The 16,570-nt window shown below is 43.7% G+C and overlaps 1 protein-coding gene across 3 annotated transcripts in view; it reads left to right on the top strand.

Moving 5' to 3' along the window:
* ZFAT (zinc finger and AT-hook domain containing) overlaps positions 1-16,570 on the top strand; it is a 1,636,156-nt gene that overhangs the window by 295,564 nt on the left and 1,324,022 nt on the right. For all 3 annotated transcript variants that reach the window (XM_069621667.1, XM_069621669.1, XM_069621668.1), the window contains one exon: positions 11,687-11,950. In XM_069621667.1, the coding sequence (XP_069477768.1) occupies positions 11,687-11,950 (264 nt within the window). The remainder of the gene's footprint in view (positions 1-11,686; positions 11,951-16,570) is intronic.

The raw sequence follows: 16,570 nt of genomic DNA, 5'->3' as shown, positions 1-16,570 counted from the left end.
CATTAGAAGGCAAAGGTCACTTGTTACAGCAGCCTGGATTGGACCTCTGACAACAGGCTTTCCACTGTAGAATTATTCCCTTGCAAGGGGGTTGGGGGACCCTGCTCTTAGTTGATTCATCTTTGGTCTCTTGAGACCAGAAGGACTTACCTTGAACTCTGTTGGGGATGCAGTTTATTCCCAAGTCCTCTTCCATAAGGTGAAGACAGGTGAAGGCTCTAAGGAATAGGAAAGCTATTCTCCCTATCCCTCTCAGATGCAAATTTGTGGTAGAACTGCTGTAGACTAAGGCCTTTCTGCTGCCTGTGCACTGGAACCAGGAACCTGCTCAGTGGTGGTGAAGAACCACCTGTAGGTGCCAGTCAAGCCTCCTGGAGTGGAAGAGCAGAAACAAACGGCTCGCTTGATAACTGGTGTCTTTGGACTGGGCCTCCCAGCAACACAGATGTCCAGAAGTAGCTCAAAACGCTGACTTAAACCGCTGCAAACCATAGACTTGTCTTGAATGCTCACTCGATCCACCTTGAGCCTACTCCTCGAACGGACTCGTCATTGGGAAAGAATGATTCAACCTCCTGGACAGCAGTAAAGCATCTAGAAACCAGTCTCCAGACTGTTGATCCCCAGAGACAAAAGACCATTGGTATTTGAAAAGGCCCTGTACTCTGGCCCACCTTAAAGGACCTTAGTGACTTTTAAGGCCCTTTCTTTGCCCTTTACGTGACAAATCTTGATCATTGACTGGAATCTTTTGCCTGAGCACCACTGTCTATCAGCCCGCAGTCTTATTTATTCTCAAAGACTGTATTCTATAGGTTTCCTTTACCAGGGCGGTGGTCTTTAGTGTTTTTAATTACTTGAGTGCACTGTTCATTTTATTAAAGTTCCTATTGTTGCTTGTGTTTCCTCTGTGCCAGATCACAATAGTGTTTGCTCTTTGCCCACAGTACCAAAAGATGCAAAGAAGGTACACCTATCATAAGATATACAATAAGCATCGTCGTATATCAATTTGCTATGCCTTCTCTAGGTTTGCTAATTAAATTGGCACTTGTGTAGCAATACTAGCTATTTAAGTTGCCCTGTTCAATGAAAGCACAGCTCGCCATGCATTCCTCTGTTGTCGTCAGCGCTCTCTACATTCTCTTTTCTGTGTTTCACTGCAAGTTCAAAGGGGCTAATGAGAGAGCAGCAGTACTCCTCCTCCACTCTTTAGTGCCAAAGTCCTGTATGGGAGTGCTAGGAAAGACATTTGTTTTCTTTTTTCAAGTAATTATCATCCTGATCACTTCTGGTTTGCATTTTTATTAAGCTAACTACATCCTGTCTGGCAAAGACCAGTACGTGCTAACTTTATTTATTTTTTAAAAGACAGTCATTCCATTCCTAAAAATGTAAGTTGTTACATAATGCATAATTACAGTATTGATACTGTAAAGCACTGCATTGTCTCCATGATTTACAGAAAAGTTTAGGTTAGTGTATCTAAATCTCAGTGTCAACTATATTTCATCTTGTTGGAGAAGATGCATCATATTGACGAGTGAACACTTTTGAAAATGTACATGATCACACTACTGAATGCTTTTGATGGCAAACCTAGTTCTGTAACCTGCTGGTTGCATACATCTTGCAACGGGTCCTTAACCCATGAGCTGCTTCTGGACATTCTGTATTATCTCCCTGCTGCTTTATACCAGCTACCCTGAAAGTGAGATTGGTGCAAACTACAATATTCAACCTAGTTTACCCTGTTGTCTGCCTGCTACACCATCCACTCTGCTTAGTCTCTTACTTTCTTTCCTCTTACATAATGAATAAATAAAGCCAACTAATGTTTATATAAAGTAGTGATCAATAGTACCATTCAGTCTGTACTTCTGAAGATCTACTGCACTACCATACACTGTAGTTGGCTTCTAGCGCTTGCTTTGCTGTATGATTATAATTTCTTTTTCGGAGGCTTGTGGAATCTGCCTAGATCACATGCTATGCAATAGCGTTCCGGTAATACTATCCCTAGTGTGATGTCCACTGTAACCATGGTGCTTCACGCGTCGAGGTCCCTCAGATTGTTCTGTTTATGACATGAGGTAGCATGAAGTGTAGCACGAGTACAGGTGTATCCATGCAAATATGTATCAGACAAGCTCATAAAGCATCCATGCACCTTCTCTCCAAGGGGAGGAAGGGTGTGTCGCACGTGAATCCAAGCAGATACAAGAATCAGAAATACGATGTGAGCGTTTACTTTCAGGAAATATCTCTGCTCGTGTGCCGTGCAGAAGCAGACTTCAGTCCTTATCTAAATTTGCAATACGACCCGGCAGAGGTTTTCACGGGCATTCCACACGCTTCCTGGAGGAGGCGTGTCATACAGCACGTGACTGCATCACGTGACCCGGCTCCACTTCAAAACCCGGAGGCTGTCGCCCGCTCAGTGTGAGCGTTTACTTTCAGGAAATATCTCTGCTCGTGTGCCGTGCAGAAGCAGACTTCAGTCCTTATCTAAATTTGCAATACGACCCGGCAGAGGTTTTCACGGGCATTCCACACGCTTCCTGGAGGAGGCGTGTCATACAGCACGTGCCTGCATCACGTGACCCGGCTCCACTTCAAAACCCGGAGGCTGCCGCCCGCTCAGTGTGAGCGTTTACTTCCAGGAAATATCTCTGCCCGTGTGCCGTGCAGAAGCAGACTTCAGTCCTTATCTAAATTTGCAATACGACCCGGCAGAGGTTTTCACGGGCATTCCACGCGCTTCCTGGAGGAGGCGTGTCATACAGCACGTGACTGCATCACGTGACCCGGCTCCACTTCAAAACCCGGAGGCAACCACCCTTGTGGCTGTAAGCCCGGTGGAAAGAAGCCCACTGGCTGTTTTACGGCTGTTGTACGCAGTGGACGCAAACCGATAACCTAGACGATGAGCCCCCAAACACGTCAAAAGCAGAAAATTCGACTACAGTCTGAGCGGTCAGACCATCCCCTACAGACACTGTCAAGTACCCTTGAGGAAAATACCTCGATGGCAAATGAAGCAAATGAGATAAGAAATATCACATTAAATATGTCTACGTTGCCTCAAATGACACAACCGGAAATTACATGTTCTACATCGCCATTATATAGAGTAAGGTCTTTGCTTACCTTGACAGAAAACTTTATCAGTAAGGACAATCTACTTACTCGCTGTCGATTGAAACTGATTCCGAATGCAGCATGTCAACTGACACTTTTATTGCCTTGTGCATCATGTACAACGATGCAAACAAAAAAGAGCTCTCTTAGTGCTGCATACACGAAATATGCTCAGGCACATGAAAGATTAGAAGTTTTGGATGAAACATTACTAGTGGGAAAATGCAATAAATGTGAAATCTCAATAATTCGGCCTTCAGCCCTCTACACTGGTCTTACGACCCGACTCACGGATTTGAGAATGCAGGGTAACGTGATCGAGGCAAATACTTCCTCGTCCCAGTCTCCCTTTGATGTAACGGATTCAGAGTTACTGTCAATCCAAGTGCCTGCAAATACCTTACATGAGACAAATCTCATATTTATGCCTCCCTTAAACCAACCGATTGGGCAGGCAGATAAAAATGACTTATACAATGTATCTCAAACAAATGAAGGAGCAATGACGTCCATGACGTTGGCATCAGCGAAATTTCAAGGTGCCGAACTTAATGTGGCAATGTCACCACAAGCCTCTCTAGGTTTCTCAAAAACCGGAGCTGAAAGCCGAAAAGAGAGTTTAATAGAGCGTTATCCGTCACACCCTCGTTTATTTACAACTGCAAATAGTGGCGGAGCAGTATACGGGGTGGGAACAAGGAGTCCATCTGCAACCTCTACAGCACCTCAACTTAATTTGATAAATATAGGAACAAACCGAATAACAACATTGGAGACTTCAATTAAAGCTCTTGACCCGGCAGGACGAGAGGCACGTTTGACAGAGAGGCTAACTGCTGACTACAACTCCATCAAAGAAAAGCTGATACAGAGTTTTGGTGAAAAATCCAACTTTAAGCATACAAATTCTGCACTAAACAGATGTAGCTCTAGTAATATCTGTCATCATTCTAAATTTGGATTTCCTGACCTGAACCTTTCCAACCACAGCTCAGTAATTGACTGCACTACCTCTGGTGACAATAATGTTGTAACAACTGCTGGGATGGAGAGTTTAAATCAAATGAATGAAGACGAGGCAGAAGATGAGTCCCTACAGCAACGAAGGAGGAGGCGAGAGTCTATGGTTAAACAAACACATGAAACCACGCAAAATCTTCATCTGCAACTTTTGCACAGGAACAATTGAACAAATCTAACCTGTCAGTTGCAGCTGGCATTCAAATTCATAATAATGTATTGGCCGCCACCTCTCTGGCGCTCATTCCTTTCGTAAAATTGTACGAGAGTCTAAATGAGGCCATAAAAGACCAGAGTTTGCAAATTAATCAGCTTCTCTCAAAAGTGGACACGATGGAACATATGAACAATGCTCTGCTGCAAAGAATGGACAGAGAGGCAGAGACGTCCTCACAATGGCAATATCGCCTTGGAGATCTCCTAGCAAGCACCCATGCGGATAATTCCACCTTAATGGCTGCAACGCTTGAATGTATGAAATGGGTTAGGCATAATACCCCGGCAAATACAGAACAAATCCCGGAGCATGTAAGTGGATCAGCCACTTCAAATCGAACTACTCTCGCTCCAAAAAGTACAAACTCCGTATCGGCTTTGGTTACATCTTTCAAAGAACACTCCACAAGTGGGGCTCCCCTGTATCAACGTGAATAATACACGACTTCAGGAAACTCTAGCTCAATCAGAAAAAACCAAATCTAATTCTGTAGCCCCGCTGTTCTGTCCTATTATAAATACTAGTGGGGTTCTCGCAGATAGGGGGACATTAACAACAGCACAAATTCAAGAAACTCAGGCTTCCTCTGGTGATGCAGAAACAACAGATTTGACTCATGCGGTTACAGAGTTTGTAGGTCCATTACAAGCACTGGAGGTTTGTAGTGTGATTGAAAATCAAATTTTACCATCTGCCCCGAGGACTACAAATTCGTTTGACATTTTTAAAGGTGGAGCTAAGAACATTCCAGTTGATAGCTCAAAGGCACCAATATTGTCTGCAAAAAAGGTACGATTGGCTCCAAAAAAGCTATCAAACAATTCGGTAAAAATACGCAATTCTAATGTCAAACAATTTGTAAGGAACATAGTGATTCCTCCAAAGCTTGCGCTTTTTGAACGCCCTACAAATGAGGTGTCTGTAGTTAATGTCACCACTGTGCAATCAAAAGAATTACGGAGTAAGCCGAATGATGTAAAGCTTGCCTCAATGCAGAAACAAAATCCAAATAAGCGTGCTCGCCTAGACTCTAATTCTGAAAAAACAGCACAAGACGAGGAATCAGTGGATCTATGTGACCTCTCAACTTACTCACACGCTAGAGAACAAATACGTGTTGAGGTAAAAGGGCTTAGAAAGGTCACTATGTTTCCCTCAACTTCTGATACGAACTCTTTGGAATTTAATCGGTCTAATACACAGCAGATTCAAATCATAAAAATGGTATCTGAATCACCTCAAAATTTCAATCCTAAAATGACTGCTGCTCAGCGGAACAAACGAACCTCAATAAGAATGAATGAAAGTGATGGACGTCAATCTAGTTCCAAATACCAAACTTGGAAAATCAGAGTGGAAAATGTGTTGTCTGATGATAAAGATGTTAACTTAAATAGAAGAAATGTTATGAAACTATTTCATATCATCCCTTCTCTACGTACCATCTCTACAGAAGACATTCTAATCGTTGAATATATCTCAGAGAAATCCGCTAACAGTCTTTTTACATATAAATTCATCAGAAGTAGAAAAAACCCTTTTAGCTGCACGAGATGAATTACTATCCTATGGATTCGAAATACACTCAAAGAGGAATTTATCAAATTATGTGAAAAGTGATGAAATAAAATCAAGAAATGATTATCATCGTGAAAAATCTAGGAATCAATTTTCTTCGCGAGAACGTGGAGCTGGAACTAAATCTACCTGGAAAAACTATGATGAAATCATAAAACGAGCTGCATCACAGAAAAATCAACAAACATAACCATCAGCAAATATGGGCACAGAAAATTGTGGGATCCTCTCTTGGAACACCAGAGGATTCCTTCATCTATTTAACGATTTCCCTAAGGTCTTAGTAAATAATTTTATCATCTGTCTTCAAGAAACGTGGCTCCGAGAAGTACCATCTAAAGATGGTTACACAATTGTCTTAAATAAAGCAGGAAAGCATCAGCGTGGGAGACCTATTTCTGGTTTAATCACAATGGTTAATAATGCTTATGGTTGGGAGGTAATTCAAACATTTATGCCAAACCTTTTTGTACTTGGATCACTAGTGCAGCTGAGTTTGGGGGAAAATAAACTCTCCCCACAACTACTGATTATTAACCTATATTGGAATCCGGCTATGATCTCCTCTGCAAGCTTTATTAAATCAGTGACGGCAATTATCGATCCCTGCTTAACATCAAGCTTGGAGACCATCATAATAATATGTGGAGACTTTAACTTTTCATGGCTCGAAAAATCTTCCAAAAATAGGATTGCATCAACTGTAGTACCAACGAGAGGAGATAAATGGTTGGAAGCGATGAAATCCATAAATTGCGAGATGGTCAATGGTTGTATTCAAGGCGACATTCCCCCAAACTATACTTGGAATAGAGATAAAAGCCGAAAAATATTAATTACTTTTGGATTTCTGCTTCTTTTTGGTCGAAAGTTACAAAAAAGTCCATAAGCAAAACAGCTGTAAGTGATCATAGCATATTGGAGCTATTCTGTATACTAGAACAGCGCATAACACCAGCGCAGTATGGCTTACCACTGGAGGTGAATGAGGGTCTGAACAGGCTGCGAATCAAAGACTATCACATCTGTCAGCTGAGAGATGTTCTTAAGGATGACATAACAACTACTTCTTATAGAATAAATTATGCTCCTCTGTTAATTCAATTTGGCACTGCAACAAAACATACCCACAAACCTCTTCAAATTCAAAAAAAATATATATACAGTGCACAGGTAAACCAGCAAAAGAAACAAATGATCAAAAGCATCAGACAAATTAACAAGAAAGGAAATAATTCTAATCAGAAAAAAGAGGAAATCCAAAATTGTAAAACCAAATACCGAAATTGGTTAAAATCTTTCAAGATAATTAGAGAGCAAGAACGGGCTGAAACAATGTTAGGCCTAATTATTCAGCGAAACTCACGAGATATCTGGAAGATTTTAAATAACAATCATACCCAGGAATCTGGTTTAATCAATGGAATATCGAAGCTAACTTGGGAACAACACTTTAGGGAAGTTTTTAAAAACACCTCAGCTCCGAGCTTCCAAGAACAACTGACTCCACCGGCCACATGGGATGTATGTGAATCTAGAGCAAAAATCATCACTCAAATAACACAATTGAAGAATTCCCGTGCAGCAGGCCCTGATGGGTTAACAAATGTTCTCTTAAAAGAGAAAAAGGAACTTTGGGCCAACTTTATTGTAGACCTGTTTGAAGTAATTTCAGCAGCCAAGATGATACCGAGTTCATGGAGGACTGCAATTATTGTGCCAATATTCAAGAAGGGCAATAGAGATAATCCGGCCAACTATCGCCCAATTGCCCTCTTGGATATAATAGGCAAAATCTTTGCTACATGTTTACAACAAAAACTCTCCAAATGGGCTTCTTTCAACAATCTATTGGATAAGCGACAAACAGGCTTCACAAAAGATGTTGGAACAGAAATTAATCTTTTCATTGTAAACATACTCAAGCTTGAAGCAATGAAAAATAAGGGAAACATTTTTGTAGCATTTATAGACATGCGGCAGGCCTTTGACCAAATCAATCGTACAAATCTATGGAAAAAATTAACATCATGGTCATGTCCTCCAAATATTCTTCATCCACTTATGGCCCTACACACAGGAACCTCAATAAAAGTCTGCATTGATAACAAAGGTACCTTGACGAAAGAAATTCCAACCACCCAAGGAGTGAAACAGGGCTGCCCCTTGGCAGCCCTATTATTTAAGTTATATATTGCTGACTTACCGGAGGCGTTTGCGAGCATTCGCTGCTTTCCCCATAAAGTAAACAACCAACCAATTAGCTATGCGACATATGCCGACGACATTGTATTATTCGATCAAACTAAAATTGGACTACAACGTCTAATACAAGCGTTGGTTTTGTATCTGCAAACGAATGGTTTGGAAATAAACGCTGGGAAATCAAAGATCATGTCTTTCGGGTCATCGCAGAAAAGATTGGCTGAGAATTTCAGTTGGTACGCATCAGGAGAAAAGATTGAGATTGTACAAACTGTACGATATCTAGGGATACAAATAAACAAATCAATCGGAGAACAAGAGTGGATTTTAGATCTGAAGCATCGTATGACTGCTTTCACCCTTCAGGGAAAAAGCCTGCACAATGAATTTGGCAAATTTACCTTGATTCCGGTCATGACCTTCTATCGACAAAGTCATTCCTGCCTTGACCTACGGGGCAGAGGCAGGATTAAACATCGGTAATCGTATTTGGGCAGTTCTGGAAGGCCAATTTTGGAGAGGAGTTTTAGCCCTTCCAACTTTTGTGTCCATCGTAGCAATAAGACATGAACTAGGCCTTGATCCAGTAGATGGCCTGATTCTATGGAAGTCCATTGTCTTGTTACGAAAAATGAACTTAAACATAGTTGCTCCAGCTTATGAGATCTTAAAAGAAATGGAGGCCACATATTATTCTGGAATGATACATGTATGGGCTATGAAAATCAGAAAGTCACTAGCGGCCATGGACATTGCTTGGGAGACTGTATGTAATACACCACAGATTGCCAAAAGAAAACTGAGATCCTGGTATTGGATAAAAAATGAAGAACTACGTGAAGCAATGCCATCTTCAGTTAACTTAGGCTTGACTTGTAATACTCTAGACAAGATACCCAAATACTTAACAAGATTTCCATCAAGATACAATCGTAATACATTTTTAAGATTTCGGCTGAATATATATAAAACCAAAGAGATGATGTACCTGAGACATTATAAAGAAATAGATGATAATAAATGTAGGTTCTGTAAAAACGAAGCAAAATCACTCAAACATCTAGTCTCTGAATGTGGCCATATGGGGACTCAGCGGGCATTTTTCTTTCCTCATTTAACATCAACCTTTCAACAAACTGAACATTTGTGGTGTATGTTGGTAGCCGGAAATAATGTTAAATCAATCTGTGCCTTGGTAGACTTTCTTGATAACATCTTGGAGAAAGCCCTATGTTAAAAACAAGCCTCCTACCTGAAAGAGCAGTAGGGGAATGATGAACTTACACGACAGCCGATAGATGATAAGGAAAGAAGATGAAGTTATTGTCTTAATTCTTGTAATTAGAGTTGTGTAAATAACTAATTGTTACAAGTAAAATAAAAAAAATAAAAAAGAAATACGATTACGGTGAGTAATGTATCCCTTCTGAGGCTTGTGGAATCTGCTTAGATCACATGCTGTGCATAGATTAGCGAGCAGTGTTAAGCTAAGGTGGTGGGTTGTGAGAAGGTTCATTGGCAAACAGATGTTTTAGAACCGCTTGTCTCACCTGTGTGTCTTGGAATGTGTGTCAGTGCAGTAGTGTTGAGTGAAGGTGTGTACTGAGCTCCATGTTGCTGCTTTGCAAATGCTGTCTAGGGGGACTTTTGCAATGAAAGCCAGAGTGGCTCATGTGCTTCTTGTGGAGTGAGCTCTTGGTGTGAAAGGCAGTGTCTTGTTTGATAGAGAATAGCACAGTTGTATACATCTGACTATCCTTCTGGAGATGGCATTCTTGGAAATGTGGTCTCCTTCTCTGCCTGGTGATACGGAGACAAACAGTTGATCTGTTTTCCTCAGCGATCTGTTCTTGTTTACATAGTAAAGGACCGCCCTCCTTACATCTAGTGTGTGGAGTTTAAACTCAGCTGAGCTGGTGGGGTTCTGGGAGAAGGCTGGTAGCTCAATGGACTGGTTTACGTGAAATTTAGAGATGAACTTCGGGGAAAACCTAGGATGAGTGCGTAAAACCAGTTTGTTCTTGTGTATGGTAAAGAAAGAATCCTGCACTGACAATGCTTGTAATTCAACAACTCTTCTTATAGAAGTAATAGCCACTAAGAAGGCAGTCTTGAGGTCAAGTGCTTAAGACTTGACTTATGCATCAGCTCGAAGGGTTCCCCCATGAGCTTAGCGAGTACTACATTGAGATCCCATCCTGGCGGTGGGTTAGAAACGGGAGGGTGGGGTCGTTTTACTCCCTCCATGAATGCTTTAATGACCGGTACCTTCCACCACGATACTTGATTGTGGGAGGTGGTGTAAGCCGATAAATCCGCCAGGTGGGCCTTTATAGAGTTGAAGACTAACCCCAAATTTTGCAAGTGGAGCATATCATTTAGAATGTGAGATGGAGTACATTCTATGGGGTTTATTTGTTTAGACTGGCACCAAACTACAAATCACCTCCACTTGTCGAAATAACAGTGCCTAGTGTTAAGTGTTCTTGCTTCCTTTAGGATGTCCATACACCTCTGTGGCAGCTAAAGATGTCCGAATTCTATGACTTCAGGAGCCACGCTGCCAAGTTCATAGACTGTGGTTGAGGGTGCACTGTTGTTACCCCGTGCGGGGTGAGTAGGTATGTCTGGCCCGGGAGTTTGCTGGGATTGCACATCGCCACTTTGTGCAGATGTGGATACCATGGCTGTCTCACCCACATGGGAGCAACTAGGATGAGCATCCCTTGTTCCCTGTGAATCTTGTTCACCACCTTGTTCATGAGAGGAGTGGGAGGAAAAGCATAGGGAACCTCCCTGAACAGTTCATCCAAAGGGCTTTCCCCTTGGAGCCTGGTTGTGGGAACCGAGACGTGAAGTCTGGGCATTGCTTGTTTTTGCTTGTGGCGAACAAATCTTTTGTAGGGTAACCCCATTGAGAGAAGAGGTGATCTACGACTTATGGGTCTAGTTGCCATTCGTGTTCCTCTGGTAGGGGATCTCTGCTTAGAGAGTCTGCTAACGTATTGAGTTCCCCTGGAACGTGTTGAGGATAGGAATATCTTCAGTTCGAGTGCCCATTTCCAAATCCGTTGTGCTAGTTTGGACAGATTTGGAGAGTGTGTGCACCCCTGTTTGTTGATGTAGAACATTGCTGTTGTGCTGTCAGTGAGGATTTGTACTGACAGAATTGTTAGCTGGCGGCTAACCTCCACATATCTGGTTACACAAGCTCCTCCCTCGTGCAGCAAATCGACCAACCGGCTTCAATCCTAACTCCTCTGCAAAAATAGGACCTGTAAAACATCCTTCGCTTGTCACGCTCCACCCTCTGGAACTCAAACTATCTTTATTGGAAATATGTCTATTAATTGGGGCATAGTGTTTATCATACTTAATTTTGTTTATGTGGCTAGCCTACTTCTAAATGTCCTTGAAACATAGTTGTCTAATCTGTGCCCTGGTATTTTTGATGTAATGTTGTATTTTTTATAATGCATAATCTTTTTAAAACGCCACCTTTCCTTCTTGTCTATATTTTCTTAGATTGTATAGGTGTAAAGAGAAAACGGGGGAGGCCAAAAGGCTCAACAAAGAAATTCTATACAGATGAGGACGCAGCAGATAATGTCACCATCGATTCTCTAGAGCCAAGCCAACCTGAGCCGGAAATCGAAGTGGTGTCCGACACCTTGTCCGAGAGTTTGGAGTGCAGAAAATGTAGTCGGAAATTCTCAAACTCCCGTCAGTTGCGAAAACACATATGCATGAATTTCCCCAACGAAGATGGCGAGGAATATGAAGAGCACTGTAAGATGTGGTCTGTTGTAGGCCCATGAAATTAATTTTCATTAATGGAATATTGACATGTGGTTCAATTTATTGAAATATTTTGTGAACAGCTTGGCTATGGTAGTTTAGATACTCGATAGTATCATGTTCCTGCTGTGCACACCGGTAGGCACAGTAACACCACGGATTATGGCTTTTTCGCCAATCTGCATCATTGCTCAGTGAATTAATCTATGCAATTTTGCTCACAACAAATGAAATGTTATTTTTTAACTAGTTGGATGGGGCCTGTGCTTTGAAATGAAAGAAAAATGTTTCATTTTATCATTTGTGCCACAAACAGTCTCTGAAACTAAATAGCCACCAATACAGCATTGACTGAAAGCGGAGTGTAGACTAATTGGCAGTATATACCTACGTCTGTCAACACTGGTTAGAAATTAATTTCCTGGGGCAAGCCATTTCACAGTACAATTCTGTCAGTACAAATCCTCACTGACACCACAACAGCAATGTTCTACATCAACAAACAGGGGTGCACACACTCTCCAAATCTGTCCAAACTAGCACAACGGATTTGGAAATGGGCACTCGAACTGAAGATATTCCTATCCTCAACACGTTCCAGGGGAACTCAATACGTTAGCAGACTCTCTAAGCAGAGATCCCCTACCAGAGGAACACGAATGGCAACTAGACCCATAAGGACACCGAACGGAGGAGGGGGGGGGGCACATCATGCAGCCCTTCCTAGGAGGCTCAGGGAGGGCAGCATGAGGTGTCCCCCCTCCAGCCATTTGGGGTGGGGGGGGAGAGGGCCACCACAAAAGGTGGGGCAGGCCCCCCAATAGATGGGGCAGTAGGGTTTGGGCACCCTGGGGGCCAATTGGCACACTAATGTGGCCATCTGCACCAAGCGAAGTTGGGTAAACAAAAAAAATAATACAAATTCACAGGCTGCTTTTTAGGGGGGGCTGAGGGCCACTCTAAATTGGCAGCGAATGATGTACTGCAACGGGGGGTGGCCCTCAACCCCCCCACCCCAAATGGAGGGCCCCACCTCATGCAACACTCCCTGGGGGCAGATAGGGGGGGGGCACCTCATGCATCCCTCCCTGTGGTCAGATGCACCTTCCTAGGAGCAGATATCTGCCCCCAGGGAGGGTTACAAGGGGTGCCCCCTTTCTACTTCGGTTGGGGGGGCATCCCCCCTTTCATTCAGTAAACAAATCCATGGTGGCTAGTGGCCCCCCGCCCCCACCCCTACCCCCTTTTCCCATCATTTCACTTTTTTTTTTTTACCATTCCCCTGGGGCAGATGGTCAGCCATCTGCCCCAGGGTTCACATGCATGTGCACCCATGCTTTGGGGGCGGGAGGGGGTAGAGGGCTGCTTACTTGAAGCAGCCCCCCCCACCTCACAAACGTATCCATGGTGGTCTAGTGGGTTGCTGGTCATGGATTGAGCTCCCCCTTGGCTCTCAGCTCCTCCTGTGTTATGAATCGCCCTCCGGGGAGTAGGTCTCGATAGCAATCCACTTTCAGACGTTTCATAAGGTTAACAAAATTTAGCTCGCTGGGAAGGGGGAACTCAGGCGGGTATATGACCGGCAGCTCGGGAGAATACAGGAATTCACCTTTGGATTTATGTTAGATACAAGTCCATGCCCTACATGTCAGCTCTACCATGTTATCTGTGGGGGATGCCCTGTGTGGTGCTGTGAGGATAATTGATTGCAGAAGAGATGGGCCGCAATCGCACGCTCCTCCTCCACATCCCTCCTGACCACTGAACCAGTAAAGAAGAAACCCTGCCTGAACCACATTGTAGTACATCTCAAACTCAGATAGCGCCAAGCCTCCCTCGTGTATCGGTGCCAGTACCTTGTCCCACGAGATCCTGGCTGTTTCCCCGCCCATGCAAACCTCAGTATCACGGACCTTAGGTCTCGTAAAATAGTCTCCAGTTACTGCGATCGGGACATTAAGGAAAATGTATAAGAGCCAGGGTAACGGCACCATTTTGATCAGGGAGATTTTTTCATAGAGATTAAGAGGCAGGTCCCCCTCCCACACACCCTCCGTCCATTGCACCCTTAGCCTGCTCCAGCACCCTCTGGTATTTGCTTTTGTATAGGATGGATGCATGCGTCAGGCGCGATATTGACTCCAAAGTATCGGGTCTGAGCGGTATGTCATTGAAACCCACACCCAACTAGGTATTGTTCCACGCTGTCCATTAGCGGGAACAGGACCGATTTAGTAGCGTTGACTTTGAGCGCTGAAAAGTCTTCGAACTGTACGACATTGCACATGACAGTGTCTATATTGCGCCTGGGGTCATTAATGAAAAGCGCCATGTCATCTGCATAAAGAGAGATTACCACTCTGTGTTTGTACAATTGAACACCACTGTGCAAGTGGTTCTCCCTCATTTTCTCCGCTAGCGTGAACAATAACGGTAACAGAAGGGCACCGTTGCCGGGTACCTCTTACCATTTGTATATTTGGTGTGATCTTACCATTCACCTTAATCCTGTCGACGGGCTATGTATAAAGCAGCAACACCATAGCTAGGAACTGTTCCCCTATCCGCTTCCTACCCATCACCGTAAACAGGAAAAGGCCATTCCACCGAATAGAACGCTATGGTAGCGTCCAGTAGGGCGACCACTATCGGGTTCTCCTTTTGTGCTACGTAGATAAGCCCAAACATCCTCTGTATTCCAAAGAAGTGGCGCTCCCCTGGATGAACCCAGATTGTGCTGCCTTCACCATTGTTTGCATCAAGGGTGCCAGTCGGGATGCCAGTGTTTTGCCCAGTATTTTATTGAAGTTAATGAGAGATATTGGGCGGTAGGAAAAGCAGTCGTAGAGGGGAGGGGTTTATCTGGTTTGAGCAGCACCACCGCTATAGCCAGAACATCTGTAGCAAGTAGGGGGCCAGTTTTGCAGCATAGTGTTTGTAAAATTCAGCTGTGAATCTATCAGGCCCGGGAGATTTCCCAGAGGGGAGAGTTTTAATAGCCCCATGGATCTCCTCGAGGGAGGACGGGCGGCCCAGCCTCTCCCTTTCCTCTTCTGTACACAAATGCAAAGCAACCTAATCTCAATAGCTAATCACCTTGTGTTGGGAGACCTGTGTGTGGGGGGAGGAGGAGGAGGAGGAGGAGTACAGTTGTCCATAGAATCTGTAGAATTATCGGACAGCATTGCACACTACACGCTTTCTGTTAGGCAGAATCCTAATAGCCCCATGGATCTCCTCGAGGGAGGACGGGCGGCCCAGCCTCTCCCTTTCCTCTTCTGTACACAAATGCAAAGCAACCTAATCTCAATAGCTAATCACCTTGTGTTGGGAGACCTGTGTGTGTGGGGGGAGGAGGAGGAGTAGGAGGAGGAGGAGGAGGAGTACAGTTGTCCATAGAATCTGTAGAATTATCGGACAGCATTGCACACTACACGCTTTCTGTTAGGCAGAATCCTGTGCAGTGTCCTTAGGGACCACTACACACAATTAAGACTACAGGTAACAATACAAGTTTTACCTTTAGTACAAGCCTGTACTACTACGTCAGAGTGGTAGCAGTGGCGGATCAGCCAGGCTTATCTCAAGAGTATATAAGCAGTAGCAGAGATTACACAAAGGGACCACAATTACTGTGACTCAAGCAAACACTGACTCAAGGTTTCAGGTAAAAAATATAAGTACATTTATTTTTAAACCATTTGTTATCAACACAACACTTCTATTAAACTCAAATAAAAACCACACGTTAAATATACTGCAACTAACCAATTCACTTTGTACAGTAAGTCTCAAGGTAAGTACCCTGTGTTGAATGAACCAGTGTTAGGCACAAAACACGTTACTGCAAACACAATTGCGATCACTTTTTGACAGTTCGGTCTACTAAATAAAAGCGTATCCGTGACATGAAATGTTACCGGTGCAAAAACACACTTGGCACCTGAGATACCCAGAGGGAGTTGGAGGCAAAAATCATAGGCAATATTTTGGTTAGGCAGGCAGAATCAAGAAACACTCAGAGACAGGAGTTCAAAAGTGAAAGGGCCAGAGCCAGGGTCGAAAGACACCAGGGCCTGCTGCCGAAGATCACACAGACAGTTAACGATTCAACGTAGCCAAAAGTACTTCGATATTGTCAATGTTCGGAAGCAAAAGTTATAAGAAGGAGGGAAGACAAGGGCAAGCCTTGGAAATGAAGAAAAGGGATTCACCCAGTTTCCTCAAGTAAAACACAGTACCTTGTTCCAATGGTGCAGCTGGTGTCCTGGCAGTTGTTCTTGTTGGTTTCCCGCAGACCCACGATTCCTGGAGCTTCGTTGTGAAGGAGGACGTCTGAAGGGGGTCTGCACCACACAGGGATGAAGCCGGCAGCAGCGACGAGGAATAAAAGGTGCGCTCCTTAAAAACAGGAGAGGCTCTTCAGGTGGCTATCCGGACCACTACAGCAACGTGCAGCGATTTCGACCAAGGAAGAGGATCCTCTGGCTGTAGAAAATGAGCTGGTTATCCCCACCAAGTTCAAGGGAAGACTCTGGACTGGATCTTCGCTAAGTCGTTGAAGGGAAGATAGCTAAGGATTACAGCAGGGCTTCACCGGGACGGGGTAGT

The sequence above is a fragment of the Ambystoma mexicanum genome, chromosome 5q (genome assembly GCF_040938575.1).
Source record: "Ambystoma mexicanum isolate Mex_15411 chromosome 5q, UKY_AmexF1_1, whole genome shotgun sequence".
Classification (NCBI taxonomy): domain Eukaryota; kingdom Metazoa; phylum Chordata; class Amphibia; order Caudata; family Ambystomatidae; genus Ambystoma; species Ambystoma mexicanum.
This window is presented reverse-complemented; position numbering and strand designations above follow the sequence as displayed.